General features: G+C 39.4%; 1 protein-coding gene across 2 annotated transcripts in view; it reads left to right on the top strand.

The window, feature by feature from the left end:
* The window catches only part of SV2C (synaptic vesicle glycoprotein 2C), a 121,805-nt gene that overhangs the window by 16,693 nt on the left and 82,838 nt on the right, over positions 1-22,274 (top strand). For both annotated transcript variants that reach the window (XM_040090463.2, XM_058424112.1), the window contains exon 2: positions 13,374-14,077. In XM_040090463.2, coding sequence (XP_039946397.1) covers positions 13,498-14,077 — 580 coding nt within the window. In that variant the 5' untranslated portion in view covers positions 13,374-13,497. The remainder of the gene's footprint in view (positions 1-13,373; positions 14,078-22,274) is intronic.

Below are 22,274 nucleotides of genomic sequence, written 5' to 3' on the forward strand. Positions count from 1 at the left end.
TCATTATATTATCCTCTTTTCATGATTCCTTCTCACCTATGTTATCAACTCCACAAAATAAAGGCTTATGGAGTTTGGTGAACCAAATAGTGGTGTAAAATATAAGCTGCCAAAGCATTTATATTTGTGATTTAATGGGAGCCATACACCTGCAGGCACTTTGATTTATTTACTTGAAGTTTTCTTACATCTGTTGGAATACTGCATGTGCTAAGGCACACAGGCACTGTGCAACCTGCAATAACGGTGGGATTCAGGATAAAAAAACTGAAGGTGTGTAGTCAGCACACGATGCAGTTTGAATCTGGATAAAATATGAGTTTACGGTAAGCATTACAAAGGCTGTTTTTCCCAGCGTGGAATAAAATGAGGTAAACAATTTGTACGATTGTAAGTCAGTGCAGCCTTAAGTAAAATGCAGTTGGGTTTTTAGCAGCACCATTTGTGCTTAGGGACCATTGAGCAGTCATGATTTCCTTTCTTACCTAGTTAAGGCCTGGTAGACAATGAGTCAGCCTTCATTGATAAAAAGTAATTTCCACCTCAAACTGTTGCATTTCCCTACAGGGAGAGGTAAGATTTTATGAGAGTGCAGAATCGCTTGTTTCAGTGCAGCAGAACTAGCACTTTATTTGAGTATCAGGTTCCATAATCTTTAACAGTTTGGGTATATCTGAAGATGAGAAACACATTACTGTGATCACAGCCCACCAGTAAAAATCCTGCATGAGACATGGTGCAGAAAACAGTACTAGGAAAACTCTAAAGAAACCCTAAAGAACCCTAAAGAAACAGGATGAATTAGAAAAGATTGGTGTGCATGATTTGGAATATACACAGTACAGGTTTTTTTCAGCCAAATAATTTAGACTGTGTCCTGTTCTTTAAGAATAACAGAGAAATATCTAAGGTGAATGTAGTACTAAATCACTTTGCAAAAAGAGTCTAGGAGTCTTGGTTGTTCTTGGACAAAAATTAAAACAATGTAGGATTGAGGGCTACTTTCAAACTACAGTAATCTGCTCCTTAACCTCTTTGTTTTATGTGAGATGCCAAGGTGTTTGAAGAGAAATCATAAACTTTCAATTACTTCAGAAGGAAAAATTATATGTAAAGCTTTTAAATTCACTTTCTACTTAAACTCATAGGACTTTTTAGCTATTTATATATCTTACAAATATTTAGATATATTTTGAAAACCCTGAAAATACCTTTTGCCTAGGTACCTCTTGTCTGCACATTATCAGGCTGCTTTTCTTACAGCCTTCCATGGATGATTTTTCTGTCATTCTTGATCATAGCTGAGTTCCCATATTGATGAATTTCCATGTCACAGAATCTGAAAGTCATTGTTACTACTTAAGTGCAACTATACTCCTTACAACTTTGCTATGGCCTTATTACGTGCAACATTCTTTTCCTGACACATACGCCTTTTAATGTTTATGGAAAAACACAGCTCAAAGACCAATGTGTTGAAATTATCAAATAAAATTTTTAAAATGTATTTTTTATGCCTGCTCATGTCAAGTTTGGCAAATGATCTAATTTTCTGCGTATAAATTGCCACTATTTCAAAGTAGGAAAGAGAAAAATTTTACTCTGTGTAGTTTATCTAAGGAGCTCATCTTAAAAGAACCTTGCACCTTTGAACATTAACAATCTATAGCATTTGTTACATATTTCATACATATCCTAATTAATTTGCAACAAGAAACATAAATGATCTAATTTTACCATGGTCTAATTTTATTTTTCAAAACAGAGCAAAAATAGCAGGAATAGAGGTTTATTTATTTATTTATTTATAAATCACTAGAGAGCAAACATTTTGAACTAGAGCAAAATCATAAAAATGTTGGCATTTTTATAGCATGTGACAAAGATGTGACAAAAATCTAATACATATTTCAGATCTGTTCAGCTCTCTAAACTTTGCCCAGCGCTGCTTAAACAATTTTAGCTACCTGTTTAGGGAACTAAATGGTCATCCATTTTCTAGACACTGCTGAGGCGTCCTTTTGTCTCTCTCTCTAGTTTACCAGACTGGATTCTAAACCGTTTTCATTATTCTGTGAAAAATATATTTGTATACTGACATATTCAGCACTGGATTATTTTAATTTAGAAAAATAGAGCTCTTCATTTAATGTGAAAAAATGGACTTTTTTTTTGTTTGTTTCTTTTTAAGGTGTCAGAAAGATAGAGTTATTTGGGTGAAGAAGTAATTTGGAGGTTATCTAGCCTCAGATCTGGATTTAAATAGTTTAGAGTCTTATCCAGTAAAGTTTGGAATACCTCCAATGCTGGGAATCACAGTGCTCCTCTGTGTAGCCATGTACATGGCTGGAAACTAAATATGAAGAATTTCTTCCTTAGAACTGTCTGGAATTTCCTTTGCTGCGACTTGCAACTGTTTCCTCTTTTCTTTTTGTTCTTTTCCTCTGAAAAGAACCCATCCTTGTTGTATTTTTAATCCCTCATTAAATGATGGGAGATGGTGAATGGATTTCTCCTTAAGCATTCTCCTCTGAAGACTGGGCAAAAAGGACTTACTCTCCTTGTGCATCATGCATCCCAGACCTCTAACTACTCCAGTGATCCTCTCCAGCCTGTGGTGATGGTGAGGTGCCTGAAGTTGGATGTGGTAGTCAGTGTAGGAAATATTCCTTTCCATTCCTTTCAAGTGGAGAGCATTCCTCCTAAAGTGACCCAGCTGTCATGGTGGAATGTGTTCTGCCTGTTATTCACCTGAATCCTTAGAGCCATGTGTGCAGATTTAAGGAAGTGACTTAAATTTAAACTGTGTAAATATTAATCTAATTCAAAGAATAGATCCCCCATCCTAAATTTCCATTTTGGCATAGCCAGATTTATGAGATATGGCAATAATATACCTCTTCATTAAAACAGTTATCAAAGAATGCTTTGTTTGTTCATTTCCTTCATTGCTTCCTAGCACTAGTGGGATAACAAATTCCAAACAAACCAAGCTATGCCACTCTGGTGGTTTGACCCTGTATGAATGCCAGGTGCCCACCAAGCTGCTGTCCCTCCTTAGCTGGATGTGGTGAAAATCCCATGTGTTGAGATAAGGGTAGGGAGATATCACTGACCAACTATGGTCACAAACAAAACAGACTTGACTTAGCAATCTTATCCTATTGCCAATAAAGTCAGATTGCAAAAATAAGAAATTAAGTAGTAAACTATCTCCTTTCACCCCACCGTTCTTCACAGACTCCACTTCACTCCCAGTTCTACCTACATATTTCCTCCTTTCAGGGGGATGGAGACTGGGAGTTTCAGGTTCCAGCCAGTGTTTTCTCTGCCACTCCTTCCTTTTCAGGGGGAGGGCTCCTCATACTCTTCCTCACTCCAGTGTGGGGTTCCTCCCATGGGAGACAGTTCTCCGTGTACTTCTTTAACATAAAGCCTTCCCACAGGCTGCTGTCTTTCACAAGTTGCTCCAGCACCATTCACCCATGGGGTCACAAATCCTGCTGTAAATCCGCTACAGCTCCTTTTATCAGGGGCCACAGGTCCTGCCAGGAGACTCCTCCAGCTTAGGTTTTCTCTACGTGATCACAAATCTGATCATAGCAGGCGTCATCCACCTGCTCCAGCGCGGGCTCCTCAACGGGCTGCAGCTGGATCCCTGCTCCTCCATGGGCTGCAAGGTCTGCACCATGGGCTGCCTGGGCATCTCAGCTCCAATGCCCTGTCCCTCCTTCTCCGCTGACCTTGGTGCTTGCAGAGCTGTTCCACTCACAGGTTCTAACTCCACAGCTCTCCAAGCACAGTTTTCTTATTTCTTCCTTCTGAAATGCATTATCCCAGAGGTGCTAACACCATTGCTGATGGGCTTGGTTTGGCCAGCAGTGGATCCATCTTCCAGCCAGCTGGCACTAGCCCTGTTGGACATGGGAGAAGCTGCTGGAAGCTTCTCACTGAAGTCAACCCTGTAGCCATCCTGCTACGAAAACCTTGCCGCACAAGACCAATACACCCACCAAGTGCAAGTGTTTATTTTTTGAGCGAACTTGTGATTTTCTTCTATCCAGAGTTAGTTGTTTCTTATGATTTGTTACTAATCTGGGAGGAGACACAGCCAGGACAGCTGACCCCAACAGACCACATGGCACCTTGCTCAGAATACAAAGTGGGGGAAAAGAAGAAGGAGTGGAGAGAACAGTTGGAGCTGATGGCATTTTTTTTCTCAGTAACTATTACGTGGGAAGGAGCCCTGCTCTCTTTGAGATGACTGAACACCTGTTCACCCATGAAGATGAATAAACTCCTTGTTTTGTTTTGCTTGTGTTGTGGCCTTTTCTCTCGTTAAACTGTCCTTATCTCAACACCCAGATTCTCCAGCTTTTACTCTTCTGATTCTCTGCCCAGCCCTGCCAGTGGGGAGTGAGTGAGTGAGCAGCTGTATGAGGCTCGGCTGCTGGCCGGGGTTAAACTACAACAGAGTAGCACGGAGAAACAAGCAGGAGCAATTAGAGGTCTTTGTGTGCAGTTGCAGAGCTTTGACCTTACTGAGTTAAAGGATACAGGGTGGGACAGCTCACATGACTGGAATGTTCTCATGAAGGGCTATGTGCTGCTTAAGGAGGACAGACTAGGGAGACAGTGGTGTAGTTGTCCTTGAAACGTGTGGAAGGTATCCAGCTCTGGGAGTGCTGAGCTGCCGTTCAGAAGGACCTCAGCAGGTTGGAGAGATGGGCAGAGGAGAACCACCTGAAACTCAGCAAGGGCAAGTGCAGGGTCCTGCACCTGGAAGGAACCTTGGGCTGACCTGCTGGGGGCAGCTCGGAGGAGAAGGACCTGGGGGTCCTGGGGGACAGTGAGCTGTCCATGAGCCAGCAGTGTGTCCTGGTGGCCAAGAAATCCAATGGGATCCTGGGGGACATTAGGAAGAGCATTGCCAGCAGGTCATGGAAGGTGATCCTGTCCCTGCAGTCCATCCTGGTGAGACCTCACCTGGAGTGATGTGTCCAGTTCTGGGCTCCTCAGGACAAGGGAGACATGGAGCTCCTGGAGCGAGTTCAGTGGAGGGTACAGAGGTGATGAGGGGACTGGATTTTATGAGATGCTCCAAGTGAGGTTCCACTTATGGATGAACTGGGCCTCTTCAGCCTGGAGAGGACTGAGAGGGGATCTTATCAATCTCTATCAGTATATGAAGGGGCAGTACCAAGAGGATGACCAGGCTCTTCTCAGCACTGCCACACAGTAAGACAAGAGGCAATGGGCAGATGCACAGGAAGTTCCGCCTGAACATGAGGAAGAACTTCTCCACTGTGTGGGTGACTGAGCCCTGGAGCAGACTGACCAGAGAGGGTGTGGAGTCTCCCTCTCTGGGGATATTCCAGAACCATCTGGATGCAATCCTGCGCCAAGAGTTCTGGGCTGGCCCAGCTTAAGCAGGCAAATTGGACAAGGTGACCCACTGTCTGACCCATTCCTTTGATTCTGTGATTTCATTCTAAGTAAGCATGTGTATCCCTGTGATATTTGTGATTTCATTCTAAGTAAGCATGTGTATCCCTGTGATATTAACTAAATACATACATTAATAGAATTAAACATAGCCTTGCCTGTATGATTTTTTTGTCATTGTTTTGTTTTGTTTTTGTTTGTTTTAAGCGAGACTGATTGGCGTGTTTCATGTTTTCATTTAGTTTTAATTTTCACATAGAATTACTCTGTTTTTCACCTTGCTTTCTATACCAAATTGATGTATGCTCAGTTTCTTCTCAGATTCCATAGCTGAAGCAATCCCTCACCAGAAAAGCTTATTATGTTATTCTTGGTTTTAGTATTTATCTTCACAACGTATTTTGATAAGGAATTTGTCTGAGGGTCAATGAGGAAATAGATTTTCAGTCATAAAAAGCATTATATATAGTTTGTTTGCTCAAGCAAGGCAATCTTCAACTGAAAGAGAAGCAGATCCATATGAATGCTTGGGATTCTTAGATCTAACATCAGTAGAGTGTCAAGCTTGTGAAACAGAAAAACAGAATTGAGGAATAAAGTTCACCAACCACCATCCTAAAAAAGTAGCAAAGGAAATGAGACCTGAGGAATTCCAAAAAAAAAAGGACTTTTCCTACAATTTTTTCATATCCTGTTACAAATAATAAAAAGTAACACATGTTAAAGATAAAGCAAAAATAATATGTGCTTTGAGTGAATAGTAAAGTGACTGGAAGAGAGTATGGATGAGAAAAACAGGATGTTCAAGTACCTTTTAACATTATGCTGAGCAACCACTACTCTCTTACCAGGGTCTGTTGAGCACAGCAGGTGATTCCCCACTTGGAGGTCAATACAGACCACCATCAGATAAAGACAGAATTGGCAGAACTGAGAAGAGTCTTTAGACTCTCCTTCTGCAGGCACAGGGATGATGTGCCTCAGCAGAAAGTCAGCAAAATGAAAATCTAAATGTTTTCAGAAAGTTTTTCCCAGTGGGATCTGAGGCTGTGACCCTGTATTTACTCCTAAAATATAAAGAATGCTTACTTCTTTTATTCCAAGAAGAAAGGAAAGACATGTAATGCCATCTTGTAATACAGCTTGCCCTCCCTACAAGACGTCCTTCAGCTTTTCCAAGTTTTTCCTAAGCTCCAGTGCTATTCTGTGCCATCTTTCAGTCTAGTATTTGCACAGTTGCTGTTTCAAGTACCTGCACATCACGGATTTGTGCAAAGCAATTTCAGAAGTGGCTGCTTCAGTAGTTGAGGCTTGTCCTGTTGCATTTGCATTTTATTCCCTGGAGAATTTCCACAGTGCATTATTTTCTTATTTTACTTCCAGGATAGGACTCCTTGGCTATTGTTCTTAGAACTTCAATCTTGGTGCTTTTAAAATGTTTCTTTTATATATATGACCTATGACTTACGCCCAGGTTTCCCTCTTCTTCCTTGTGAGTGGAGGTTTTTTTCTGCCTTCTTTTGATCTCTAGTGATTCATGACTGCTGGTGGGCCTTTACTTTCAGAGAAGACTTGTTTGCTTCCTGTACAGCAGCAAACATGACAAGGGCAGATAAAAGACAGAAATTGCTAGTCAGTGTGCTTTTGGTAGAGCGTTTTTGTGGGTTTTTTATTGCTAACATTGAGCAATGAAAGCTTGCTTCTCCAAAGGCTTTGTGCTGTTCCCTCATTATTTAAATGCAGGATGATGTTTTCCACTGTGATTCTGACAACAGAAAATTACCAAATATATTGGAAGCGCTGATGATGAAAGTGAATTTTCAGGAGAAGTAGGTATGAGAAGGGAGAGAGCCCTTGGCTTCAGAGGGAAAAAAATTTCTTTTACTTTTTTTTTTTTTTCCCTACTTTAAAGGCAGCCTTAAAAGTACAGAGATGTGTTTGAATATGTTTGGTTAAAAATAAATTTTTAACAATAATGAAATTTCAACTTTCCTAAGATTTGGGCAGTCATTCAGGTAATGTGGGTACAGTATGAAATTTCATAACTTCTACAGACAAGACTTAGCTTATGTCATTCAGGCTGGATGATGTTTGATTCTTGTCAATTCTTGTTGAACAAATCGATGCATTCAGCTCGTGTCCACCATCACTCAACACAGATCCTGGAAATAATATGTGCTTTAAGTGAATGGCAAAGTGACTGGAAGAGAGCATGTCTTCACTGAAGTGCTCCACAGGAAGCATGGTAGGATACTCAAAGAGCAAATTAAAACCAAAATGTTGGAAGAACATTTAAATGATTCTGCTTTGTCTATAACGAGAATGATTTTTTTTTTCTTTTTTTAATATTTGCCAAACACGTAGAAACTCGAAGTAGCCAAATATGTAAAACTACGTAGAAACTTGAAGTATCCAAATAGGGATCAGATTGATTGCAAAACTGACAAAAGCAATCAAAACTCTGGTATTTATGAACAGTAAAGCAAAACAACTAATAAGAATTAGATTTAAAAAAAAAAAAAAACCAAAAAATGCTAAAAACAATGGACTATCGAAGTTTTCTGTGTATACGCTAATCTCTGTTAACAGTTTGCAGTGGGAAGGACAGCAAGACATCTCAAAGCATATCCTATTCTTTGTTCAGTCACCTTTTCCTAGGAAAGCAAGCTTTTGATTAAATAAAAAATCAAAGAAAGGACTGCTGCACTGTAGTGTGATGCTCATAAAACTTACAGCATCACCCTTCTTCAGGATATTTTTTGAAAGATATTTAGACCATAGAAGTAATGCATGGAGGACTAATATAGTGGAAGTATAAAATGAAAACTGTCCCATCTCCTAACTTTCTACCTATAATTTTCCACTCTGCCTTTCTTGGAAAAAATAGCTTTTTACAATATTATTGAATTTTTATCACCGATTATTCAGTTAAGATTTCCTGATTTTCATGGACAGAGTTTATTGCTTTTGTTTTGGGTTTGTGATTTCATTGTCTTAGGTGGTTTCTGATTTCATCATATGGTTAGATTTCCAGTTTGTACTGTTTAAAGGAGAGCTTTTGCAGATCCTGGTTTCATTGTTTATACATCCAGCTGTAAGTGGGGAAGAATTAGGCCTGTGATCAAAAGCACTGTAAGGAAAGAATTATTAGGTATTTCTGTTTGGTGATACTTTAAGGCCCTGAGAGGTAGTTAAAGGTGGATGTCCACATACATTTTGCTTTCAGGCAGATACATTATTTTTTCTGATAATGATTATCAAATTTCAAGTAAAAACAAGCAAAAAGCAATTCCACTTGTTTTGTTCTAATTAAGTAAATTAGTTAAATAGTTTAAGTGGAACTGGGCAGGGAGAGCATATGGTGCAGAAACGCTTATCTCTGCTGGTTTAATGAGAAAAGAAAGTAATAAAATGGGGAAAAAAGAGATTGCAGTGTACCATGAAGACCACCTTTCTGCTGAGCTCAGGAACGTTGATGTGTTATAGATCAATGAATTCCCATGATCATCTTGCATACGTGTGTGGTGTCTGCAGAGAGGAAGCAGTGACAAATGCTGGTGCAGGACAAGTGGTGAAAATACCATCCAAACAGGGAGAGTGTTGGGGACTGCCACTGGTGCAGCCTTGCAGCGTTATGCACAGTTCTGTCTACTGCAGCTTGAGCTAGAAGAGTGCAGCCTGGGAGTGTGACTCTCAACATCAGAGGAAGAAAATTTGCTTAAAATATAGAAACTTAGCTTTTAATCTGGCAACATTACCCAAAATGAATCTGCTTCACACCAGCTTTGATGCCAGCTCTTATTTATTTTAAATAAATGAATTCCTCTATAAATTAATACCCTTTATTAAGGGATCTATTCTTTATCAGGTCATAATGAAGTAAATACTACCCTGGAAAAATAAGCAAAAGGCTTTGCACATGAAGAGATGAGGAGGAAGTTTGCAGGTATCCCAGTGAATTCAAGTGTGGGTTGTTTTATTTTTTTAATTACTGAGAACACCTGTAAGACAACAGCATCTTCTGTTTGTGAATTAACATAGTTTTCAGGTGCTAATTTTTAACCTGGGGTATAAAATCATTTGACAAGGTAGTAAAATTTGAAGTAGGTATGATCTAACCAAATTTATACCTTCATATGATGACATGGTGACTAATGTCTAGCAACAGATAAACAGGGAAAACATAAACCACCTGTATCCGTCTTTGACTAAAAAAAAAAAAAAAAAAGAAGAAAAAAAAAAAGAGTAGAAAAACAGAACGTCAAGAAGAAGATGAATTTAAAAAGACAACAACTTTGATTAGAAATGAGTTTTACTATTTTTTTCCTTTGGAAAGACATTACAGATACAAGAGAAAAGCAGAGAGACGCTGTATGAAATTCCCAAGAGTCTGTGAAATACACATTTGAGTGTGACTTTCAGATCTGCTCTGAAGACTTTATTATTATCTTATATGCATATAGTTAATATCACTTTTTAGAGTAGCCAGTGAGTCTTCTCACGTCTTATGTTTAGCAAAGACATGTAAGTCTGAGTGGGAATGAGTTTTCGGTTTTGTCATAGATTTATATCTTTATGGGATCTCACTGATTTAGTTTGTAATGTCCAAACTTTATTTCAGATGTAGCACCATCTATACAGAATGCTAAATATACTGAAATATGTGAATGTAACAGAATGGAAAATAATAAATATTAAAATAAATATTAGAGGAAAAGAACAATTTGATTTTTATTTTGTGTATGCATCTTTCAGTGTTTTTACAAAATGTTTTTCTTGGTGTTCCCTGGAGGAGTATTTCTGTTATTTCCATTTCCTGGGATTTTTTTTTTTTTTTTTTTTTTTTTTTTTTTTTTTTTTTTGGGGTGTGTGTGTGTGTGTGTGTGTGTGTGTGTGTTTTTCCTTGGGTTTTTTGTTTGTTTATTTTGATTTTTTTGTTGTTTGTTTGGTTGGGTTTTTTGGGGGGTTGTGGTTTTGTTTTGTTTGTTTGTTTTAGTTGAAGGAATTGAATAGGAATGTGGTGTTTGGTTTAGTGAAAGTCAGCAAACCTGTTGGATGAATTGGTTGGTATGAAGAAGAGTATATAGCTAGACTACCATCTCTGCTTTTGCTGCTTTATGCTACTCAGGTAGTCATTAATCCTTACTCTTTCCGACTTTCCAGTTACTTACTTGTAGTAATCAGTCCAACATAATTGAAAGGGTGGGAAGCTATCATGCATGGGCTGTAAATTACTCCTCTTTGTACTTATCACCTTAAGGCACAAATTTCAGTTCATTGAGAAAGCAAAGCTGTTTAAAAAAAACAGTGTTCAGATTAGGCATTTTGCTTGGAAACTTAAACAATAGAGAGACATTCCTGATTTCTGCCCAGGCAGAAGTTTTTCTCTATCTTCATGTTTTTTGATGGCAGAGTTTGCTCTTAATGAATTTGAATTGGTGAAATTCCTTGTTGATGTACCTGGTTTATCACAAACTCCAGTGTTAAGTCCAGTTACTTTTGCAAATTTGTCTTTTTTGAGTCTGTTGAACTCATGGGTTAAGAAAACATGGTTTTATCAGAGCTGGCTCTTAGACTCTTTGCTCAGTTGGTATTTCTAAACTCTTGCTTTCTTTGATATGTATACATGTGTGTGTGTGTATATATATACACACACATATATACACATACATACACACACATATACACCCTGTATATATATATCCTGTAGTAATAGGGAATTTGACAACTGAAAACCCTTACTGGAAAAACCAGAAAGGAACAAACTTCAGTCTAAAAAATTAGATTAATTCAGATTTTGTGTTAATGGGACACTGTAAAATTATCTAAAATCTGGGAACACACTGTACTCATTAACACTCAGAAAAGTACCTGTTAGGAGTTCATGAAGTTATTGAAAGCATTTGTGGAAGGTGTCAGCAGATTCAGTGAATGTTTTGATGCATTGCATGTTCAGTTAATACTAGCCAAACACAAGGTAAGGATCAGATACCTAATTCAGAACACAAAGGATAACTTCTACAGAGCACCTTGAAAACAGAAAAGCTGTAATTAGAGAAACTGCCTTGGCATAAAAGATTCACCAAGATGACCTACTTAAAAGGATCATCGTGTACCTAAAGCCAGGCAACAGTTTGCAGTCATAAATATTACATCAGGGCTTTTTTAAGGCTGCATTTCTCTTCCAGTAAATGCTTCGGTTCCCATTAATAGTTGAATAGTGCCATCAAAACTGATTTCTTTGAGAAACATTCAAAGTGTATGAAATAAATCTAGAGGAAGATACTAAAAATAAAGATATCTTTTACTATAGGTGAATTTCTATTATTAAAAAGCTAGGAAAATATCTTTTAGCTTCTAAAGTCATGTCTGTGTGATTGTAGGCTTCATTTTCTTGTATCAGAAGTACATCACATCCTTAGTTTATCTAATGCAGCCTGTAGTTTTTCCTGTGCCTCAAAACACTATCAGTCCTGAAACTCGTATCTGGAGTATACTTCTGGAGACAGTATATGCAATGGAATGAGTAAAAAAGACAACTTCTCGAAGCCATTCCTTGGTCTTCTCCCATAAATCTCTGAGGGCAGTTCACACTGTTTTAGAAAGGGTAATAAGATTAGCTTCAGAAATTTCCATCTATTTTTACTCCTGCATCATATCTCACTGTCTCCTTAGTTGTATTACAGCAGTTTTTCTGAGGTAATGCTGGAAAATAGATCATTAAAATGATTGTGGTTAAAAATAACCTTTTCCCCAAGCTGGAAGCAGGCAGTGTTTTCTTAGAAGCATTGCTAAAAAATTGTAGCCTGCTTTCTCCCAGAGGGGAGGCTTCTACAATCTGTTGCAGTGTCCAGATTCACACACATGCACACAGACTCCCTTAACTTTAGACACATGAGCAATGGTGCACTTTTGTAATTGATTTTAGCTGTTCTGACTACAGACTGTTGCCAAAGAATGATGCTGCATTTCTTCCTTTTGTATGATTGCAGGCTGCTGCCATTCCTTTCTCCTGCCCCTAGTGATAGTGCAGATGTGTGGTGAGAAAATTGACTTGCAGGTATTCCTGAAAACTGCACGGAGAAGATGGGAATGCCTTCAGTCTAACAATCAAACTGCTCCTGACTCATTTGTGTCTGCATTTGTGACCTTGGGGCTGTACAAGATGGAAAGATACAGCAGGGGAGCAGGGAGAAGAGCTGGAGCAAAATGTGGCTGTGCTTTCACTCAGCTTGGTTATAGGAACTCATGCTGGACAAACACTCCCAGAGATGCATTAGCTGATAATATACACTTTCCCTCCATTATGAGTATAGAGAGGGAAGAAAGGAATGTGTCTGTCTGTGACTTAGGTATTGGGAATGTCCAAAGTGTGAAAGTGCCACCACTTCTGCCCACACATCTCCCCACGCTGAATTTTTTAGGGGTGGATTTCATATTGCTAAGACTTGGCATGAATGCACTGTGAATGCACTGACCAAATTCAGTCAGCTTTGAGACACTGGTACTGATTGGAGGAATACTAACTTCCTACAGGATTTGTGTTAAATAGAATGTTAGAGGGATATTTCACGGTAACTCACTTAGAGAAAGGTTAGTATTTATAGCCCTGTTTTGTAAGAATGGGCTTACAAAATATATTGTATGATGCACGGAATTGCTTGGTTTCTTTCAGACTAAAACCTGGTTTCCAAGACTAGAGAGTAAAAAATTAAATTCTGAAGGTTGATAGAGATATTAAATTGATCTTCAGCATATTTTCCTTGTAAACTGTGGTACTTGTATCTCTGAAGAAAATACAGGAGTTTGAAGCTCCGTATTCTGATGTCCAGTGCTTAAATAAAGATTGAGATGATTCTGTATCAGTGTGAAGAGGCATCTAAAAATATACTATGAACTATAGGCTTTTTTTCTCTTCTGTTTTACAGGTTGAATATTACAGCTTCACTTGTACCTGGGCTTTTCCCACTGATGTCCAACACGCAGTAGACATTCCAAACAATATTTGGCAGGTGCCCTTTCAGCTTAACAGCAATCCTTCTTTGATACAGGATGGAGGACACATACAAAGACAGGACTTCACTAGTGAAAGGGGCCAAAGATATTGCTAAAGAGGTGAAGAGGCAAGCTGTGAAAAAAGTGAATAAAGCAGTTGATAAAGCCCAGGATGGCTACACACAGAGGTCCTACAATCGATTCCAGGATGAGGAAGATGATGATGATTACTACGGCCAAGGAGGAAATTATGGTGTAGAAGCTAATGATGATGAAGGATCAAGTGAAGCAACTGAAGGACATGATGAAGATGATGAAATTTATGAAGGGGAGTATCAAGGAATCCCCAACATGGGGCAGGGCAAGGGTGACATGGTGTCCTTAGGGCAGTCTATGCGTGATGAATACAAGGATCGTCATGAACTGGAAACAGAGAGGAAAGCTGATGAAGAAGAGCTAGCACAGCAATATGAACTGATAATACAAGAATGTGGCCATGGTCGTTTCCAGTGGGCCCTCTTCTTTGTGTTAGGAATGGCCCTAATGGCTGATGGCGTTGAAGTGTTTGTAGTTGGATTTGTGTTGCCCAGTGCTGAAACAGATATGTGTATACCCAATTCTGGATCAGGATGGCTTGGTAAGTCAATTCTTCATTCTGGTTTTTTGCTATTAAATTATTTGCTTACAGTAAGACTTAATATCTATTTGTCAATACAGAAGCTTGCATAAAAATAGCTTTATCTTGAATAGAAGTACAATTATTTAAATTAAAATTAATTGTATTAATTAAGAATTTAATATTGCTATTTTTTATTATTGTTTTCTTATTCAGCCAGTAAACAAATCACTAAAGAGACAGACTGCACTGTAAAACTTAATGAGGAGAGGGATAAATTTTCTTCTCATGTACAAGAGTAGATGCCCTAATGAGCTAATCCAAACCAAACAAAACGTCAAAACGAGCCCACAGACAGAGTCCTTCTGAAATGATATAGGTAAAATAAAGAGCAGATGATACAACTGTATGGCAACATTTCACATATGAACCTTTGCAAAGGTGAGGTGAAATTCAATCTGGAAAATTAAAAAAATTCCAGTGAAAATGCTATCTATTATAGCCTTTCCCTCCTTTTGTCATTAGTTCTTTTATACCAATGTCTGTTCTCCAGCCATCCAAAGAGAATACCATTAGGATCAGGGTGACAGAAGAATGAACAAGACCCTGGGGTGTGCTTTTTGTGTCCATTCTGTTGATGGGGATGGGCTGTGTCCCATCCCCTAGCCTGTTCTCTCCTGTGCTGTTGGACACAGGCAGTTTGAGCCATCCTTGTGTGGCTTGGTGGGAGCAGCAGTGCTGCAATCAGGTCCATGCTATCTTCCTTGGACATGCCTGGGCACAGCAGGTAAAATAAGGCTCTCATGGGGCACGGCTGTGGAGAAAAGTTGTAGAAAGGGGTCCCCATGGAAGAGGGCTGTGGAGAAAAGTTGTAGAAAGGGTTCCCCGAGGAAGAGGGGAGGTAGGAGCCTGGGCAGTTGGGACAGAGCAGGAAATTGAATATATATGTGCAGATAAGTGATTTGAGCCTTGTCGTGGCAGGTGAAGGTGGTAGGTTGCCACAACCTTCCAGAAGTGTCCCCAGTGAAGGAGTCACTCAGCATCACAGGCACACACTCTTACAGGCACTCAGACACTCTAGAGAGCTGTAATCCCTCGACAGTAAAGAAGCGGGAAGGGTCTTTGTATGGAGTTCCATGGGGAAGGTTTATTCCAGCCGCATGTGAAGGGGTCCAGGGACAAAGACAGGGGACATGTGAGGGACCAGAGTTTATATATGGGATAGCAGGTGTGGGGCTGAGAGTAAGGTCCAGTGGGTGAGGGAGAAAGTGGTCCAGAGGCAAGGAGTGAGGTGCGAGGAAAACCAGCGGGGAAACAAGAGTGGAACAGGGGTGGAGAATTGCACCAAATGAGGACCAATGGCACCTCAAGGAAGGGAGAACATTCTAGGGAACAGACATATTGGGAGAAAAGAGGCAGGGAGGCCAACGGGCCAACTGGGAAAATAGAACTGGGGTATATTTGCGCATCAACCAAAGAACTCTGGGAGAAGACTTCTTTTCCTCACTCAAACATAAAGGGACCTGTCTCATTCAGGGAACATCCCTCCAAGGGAGCATCATATACTCTGGTTTAGGAAATGCACTGACCTCCACAGGGCCTGAAGGCTATTACAGAAAAGGAGGACTTCTTGTAAAATATTTAGAAGCCTTTGTTTTCTAGCAGATGTTCTGCTTGTAGCCTCCATCTTCGCAGCACGTGGTTATGTTGCAACAGATCTCATTTTAGCGTTGCTCAGTCTCCTGACTTACTGATATCAGCAGTTTGACTCTGTGGGTTTCAATGCTGTGGACTGAAGTCTTCCCCTGTTACATCCCCAAGCCTCCCTCCAGGTGACAGGAACATAAGTGGAAGGTGAGGAGTTCTCAGATGACTGTGTACTTTGCATTGTTCTTTGCCATTTGGTCAGTTGTTATTTGCATATATTATTAGAACTACTTTGTATATACTAATGCGGGGCAGTGATTAAACTTAAACAGTCAGAGCAGATAATGACATACAATGCATATTAGAAAAGTAATGAATGCCCAACTGGCTTTTTTAATATGATTTTTTTCATCTAGTCCTTGGCAGTTGACAATATCTTTAAAATCTACACCCCAATTTTTATAATTTTTGAGATAATTTTTATATTGTTAGAACAAAAATAATTTAACTCATCCCCAGTTTTTAATTACTGATTGTAGTGGTTTGAATAGCTACTAGAAATATTTACTCTTTTTCTGCCGTGATGCTGGATTAGGAGGAAAGCATAGCAGACTCAAAACATAAAAGTGTATAAAGACAGGTTTATTAACAAAACTACAACAGAGAAAAAATTAATAAGGATCAGAATAAAACCTTCAGAACACTTCTCCTCTCCCCCAACAGCTTCTTTTCTTTCTCACAGACAACATATAAAGACGAAACTTGGAACTGTAAGTCAGTTTACCACTTATAAAATAGTCATTCATCAGTTCATTTAGAAAGAGAAGTCTCTTTTGGTTTACCATGGAAACTTCCCACAAGACAAGAACAGTCTTTTTGTGGCCTTTAATTCTCACAAAAGCAGCTGCCCGGGAATGTCCAGTTCTGAAGTGCCTGCCATATTACATAGCCTTCTACCACTGCATAGTTATGCATACTCACAAGGCATCATTTAAAAGATGAATGGTTCCAAAAGCAAAGGTTTTTCTTCATCTCTAGGAACAGAGATTTTTTTCTCTTTCTAGGGGGAGATCCTCATTTTCATCGCATCTTTCTCTCTCTCTGTCCAAGCTTCTCATAAAATCACAGCTATTTCAATATTTACTAGTCCATCACAAATAACTTTACTTATAGCTGCACTTTGAATATTCTTATCATCTCCCCAATGCATATTTTTCCACAATTTAAAGGGACATTCTAGTATATCACAGTCCATTACCATAGCTCACAAAAGGCTTTCAGCCTCAAACCAAGGCATCTTCTCATCTCTTCCACCTAAGATGTAACTCTTCCTTCACTGACTTTGATGTCTTCATATTGTCTCTCTACGTATTTCCAGTCTGTCTTTTCTCTCACTCAAGAGGATTTAATGTTTTGCAAGTTTCATCTGTCAAGGCAAGAGCTAACAGCCTGAAAGAGGGCATGATGGTTCTTCTGGGCAGCGGCCGAAGGTGGTACATTCAGGCCATGCCGGGGCTGTGCCAGGATCCTGGGGCCTCCAGCCACACCCAAACTGTTCACTTCGCACGGCTGGGCTCCCTCCCCGAGTCGGATGAGTTAACAGTGGTGGTCAGAGCTGCCTACAGTGAAGGGTGCTTCAGAAAGCCGTGCTGGGCTGGGGCAGGGGGAAGGGAAGGGAAGGGGCCTGGGTCCTGGCAGGGGCCGCCCGGCCTGGCCAGGCTTCTCCGGGCTGTGTGGAGGGGTTGAGGCGGTGCAGTGGCAGAATATCAGCAGCCGCTTGGGCCTGATCTGGCCAAGACTGGGAATACTCTCCTCCCCTCCCCCTGCCCGGGAGACTCCAGACCCTATCCAGCTGGGAATGCTCAGCGGCAGGGCCCAGCTAGGCCGTGCCAGGCCTGGGGACCACGTGGAGGAGCTGGGCCAGACCTGCCGGCCCCCGTTACCTCTTCCCAGGCCAGAAGAAAAGAGCAGTTCACCCAGAATTTTTCTGATTTTTAACTTGCGTAGTCCGGAGGTGTATCCCATATTTAATTGGTTAATCAGGCTGTCAGCATTCTAAGCCAGTCACTAGTTGGTTTTTTCCACAGCTTTCTTCAATCAGTGCAAAACCAGCACACTGAAAAATCTGCTTGTTTTAGCACATGCACCCTTCTCAACAAAGGAAACAGTCAAAGTTGTCTTTGCTCTCCAGGACGATAAATATAAGGGTAACCCCAAAATCTACAATTAATTCATATTGTGCTGTATTTTCTACAAATAGTATTCTTTCTAAACAACTGCATTAAACATTATGCTGGTGTTTGGAATTGGGAGTGGAAAATTTTGTCCCCACAGTAATAGGGCCATGAGTATTCACATTCACCTATTGGGGTCTGACCCATGCCAAGAAGGTTGAGGATTTCCCTGTCACTAGAGTTCTTATGATGTTGTCTTGAGATGTGCTGGAATAACTCTGTAAATATTTAACTAAATTCAGAACAGAAGCTGTTAAATACCTCATAGTTACAAGTATATGTGTATGTGTGTGTCTGTGTATATAAATGATACTTGTTGACAAAATTAAGGTAACAGTTCTGGAAAACTCAGCTGTGCAAGTAATGTGTTCTCATGCCTAAAATATAGAAATTGTAATGTATCTTCCTTTTGCAATAATGTAATACTAGCCTCCCTGTTGTGGTATTAACAAACAAATAATTATGTACTAAAAGATTAACATACCAAAACAGGGAAGAATGGAGATAGGCAATTTCTTTCCCAGTGTGTATTGAGGGCATTGCAACACTTGACTGTTTTATCAATAATTTCACAAAAAAAAAAAAAAAAAAAGTATTTCTGGCCCATTGTTACTAGAAATATATCATAAGCTGCAAGTCATCAGTATATTAATGCACATATGGCTTATAAACACAGTAGATATACTGTTTGCAGACAGCATAACAATTCCACTGATACAAAATATTCATTGCAGCAGTGAATGCTTAGTGAAAACATTTTTACATCGTCATAACTGGGCCCTCACAGTCAAGCATTTCAATTACTTTGCATTTGTGATTTCAACTTACAATTACGTCCTAACTGGGGTCTTCCACATAGGCATAATTCTATTTTTTCATGATTAGAATTCCATAATCCAGAGGATTCTAATGTTGATAGAATACTAAAGTCACAGGACTAATGTTAAGGGTTATAAGGTAAAATCAGTACACATACACAATATTTATCTTTCAGGCAATTTTCTAGACTTTCAAGATACACACTAAGAGCATCTTAATTTGCCTTTTAAAAAGCATTCATTGATTTGGTTGTAAAAATGGTTTTCTCATATATCATTCCATGACAGTTTACTAGGGAACTTGAGTTAATTAAAAACATGTGACGATATTTATTGAGCCTCCATGTTGCATTTTTTATTTTTAAAAAATTCACTTTCACAAGGAAAATTTCCCCAAATCCTTATATATTGACCCTTGCATGAGCTTGAGATCATTGTTTATTGATCATCAGCAATGTCTCAGAGCCTATAAAGTCACATAATGAGTATGCTGATGTCATGAATTAACTTCAAGTTGTCTTTTGAATTAAAAAATAAACCAATATACTTTTCATCTCAAGTAAGTGGTTTTCTTGAGAAGAGGACAGTTGACTAGCTTAAATTACTCAAGATTATAGTGACATGTTACTAAGCATGAGAGAAATGCGACCCTGCTGTATACATAACTTGGCTGTACTTGCTAACTCCTGCATTTAAGAGGATTCACTCTGGCCTCTTGGTTTCTGCCACTGATGAGGCAAGACTACATTCATGAGACAGGTTGTAGGCTCAGATCTAAAGGTTTTATTTTAATTCTTTTCCTGCTTGTGTCTTATCTCTTTGGTTTTATCAGTCAGAAATAGACTGATTTTAGGTTAATTCTCTGGGTTCTGATTTGAGTATACTTTTCTACCCAAATTTTCTCTGTCTTTGCATTCAAATTGTTCTTAAGGGGTCTTTTATTGATGGTTTTGTTTTAATGCAAATTTTTTATTATGGCCTTTTCTTTCCTCAGCATCTCTGTATCCAAAATACTGAAACATCATTTTTCTTAAGTTAGTCTTTCCCAGCTACATTTGTTCAGGATGTCATGCTCCTTCTGACCATCCTTTCACTGGTTCTCCATGGGGACCTGTAAGTGCTCACCCTTGTGTGTAGAACCCTTGACAGCTGCACTGCTGTCACCATTGTCAGCAGTACATACAAGATACTCCCGCCCAGCTGGTCATGAGACCACTCTCCACAGCATCAGTTGACACCTTTTTCAGGCAGATACCTCCATCCTTTTTTTGTACTTTATCATGTAATTATAGAATAGTTTGAGTTGGAAGGGACCTTTAAAAGGTTGCGCAATCCAAACCCCCTGCAATATGCAGGGGCAGCTTTAACTAAATCAGGTTGCCTGTCCAGCTGAACAGCAGAAAAAATCTGAGCATCTTGGGATTTAGTGATTATTTTTAAGCATTTAATTTTTATTTTTTTGCATGTACACTATTAGGCACACTTACTCACTGAATGACATCCTTTATGGAGGCCAATTGCTCCTCAATGGTTTCTAGTAGTCTCCCTGGTCTGTTTTGAGTTCCTGTATGATCCTCTGTATGAAGTTTAGACTGAATGATCTCTTGAGAGTGAATAGTCCTCTACTCCGTTCTGTCTTACCATTGTGTTAACCTCTGTGTTAGTCAAGACTTTGATACGGGTTCACAAACAGTACAGTAACAAACCTAGAAATAATTTTTATCTGTAAAAAAATTTTATTCTTAGCTGATAAGTTGGCCTACAGAAATTTTCTTCCATTTTAAAATCTCAAGTACTGTGGTAAATCGCTGGACTGATAATACAGGTACTGTGAATCTGAATAGCAACAAACAGTTTATCTTGGAAAAAAAGTTCTTTTCTGAAACACCGCATTTAGTGTCAAATAATACCTAGATCTAAGGGTTTCTTTCTATTATATTCTGAATTTAGTAATCAAATTTTGTGTATCATTTGTAGAAAGAAGAATATTATTGGCATTACTAGGTCTTTTGGGCAGAAGTAGTTCTCAGTCTGGGACAACAGCCTACCAATTATGCATTGATTACTAACCTGTACATTAGCTGCTTTAATAACAGTGCTTCCCATATGCCTACTCTGTCTTAAAACCTACCAAACATAACCAGCATAATTCTAATCCACATAGTTTTTTCTCTTTACATGAGAAGAAGTGCTCTCCACAAGTTTGGTAGCTAATGCAATGTGCATATAAGTTCTGCTAAGAATACCAAATGATCTCTGAGTTTTTCCACTTCTTAGTTTAAAGAAGCACTGGCTTGCCAGATCCTTGCTATTTAATTTGATTCTGGTTTTGCAACTATCATTTTCAACAGCTTTATATTAAACAAATACCATCCTTGAAACTTACCAATGATGAATACAAGTTCTTCCACTGGAAGAGAGTAACCCAAGACACTGGTAGATGCTAGTCACTAAAACATTGGGTAGCAAACAGCTCTGCAGAGGGATCAGTGTTTTTTAGCAGGAAGTAAGTTAACATAGGACAGCAGTGCCTTGTAGCTGTCCTATGCAAAAGTGACCTAGGCAAAAGTGACCAGTAAGCAGAGAGAACTGATTATTTTCCATTCTCAACACAGCAAGACTATATATTGGATTCTCTGTCCTGTTGTGGAGCCACATAAAAAGGAGAAATTAACAAATTCAGGCAGATTCAGTAGAGGACCAATAATGTGAAAAGAGGAGTGGAGTACACAGCATATAAGAAGCAAAAGGACTCAGTTTTCTTTAGTGTGAAGGAAAGAGGTCTGAGGTGAATCTCTCTATAGTAGTAGGCAACAAAATTGAGAGAAACTATAGTGAAGGTGGACTAAATTTTTTCTCAGATGAGCACGAAGATCAGAAGTTGCAATTGGGGATCATCTGGTACAATGAAGAAAGTTCAGAGTGAGATGGTCAGCTACTGGGAATGTTGCATAGAGAAGCTGTGGGATATTTGGTAGATTTTCAAAAGCTGACTGATTATTACCTTAGGGCTGCAGCTTGGAGACAGGCGCGTGACTGAAGACACTGAACATCCTGTGACAAACAGCTGAAGTTTATTTTTTGGCACCCCCTTTTACTGGGGGTTCAAAATTCTTGTGCCTGGACAGCTGATTGGTTGGGGTCTCAGCACCGCCCATTGGTGCCCTGGCCAATGATGTGCCTGCATTCAGGATGGAATGGGATTGGCTGGGGTTCCCTGGCTGAGTTCAGATCTGTCCTATCATGGCTCACCCAGGCCCTTGTTTAGTTCTGTTCTGTATGAACTGGGCTAGCCGAATTGGGTTTCTCGTTATGACCAAATTTATTTGTGCAACCTCAGAGCAGCTGTAGCTATGGCAGACTGATGGCCTGAAATTAAGTAATCTTGCTCTGAAGGCAACCATGCTTTTAGCAGAGGTCAGAATAAGGCTCTGCAAAAGTACTTCCCAACCAAAATTTTTCTGATTGGTTACCTGCAAATGTATGATACTTCCACCTACCTATTGTTGGAGTCCAGGG

Source organism: Hirundo rustica, chromosome Z, assembly GCF_015227805.2.
Source record: "Hirundo rustica isolate bHirRus1 chromosome Z, bHirRus1.pri.v3, whole genome shotgun sequence".
Taxonomy (NCBI): Eukaryota; Metazoa; Chordata; class Aves; order Passeriformes; family Hirundinidae; genus Hirundo; species Hirundo rustica.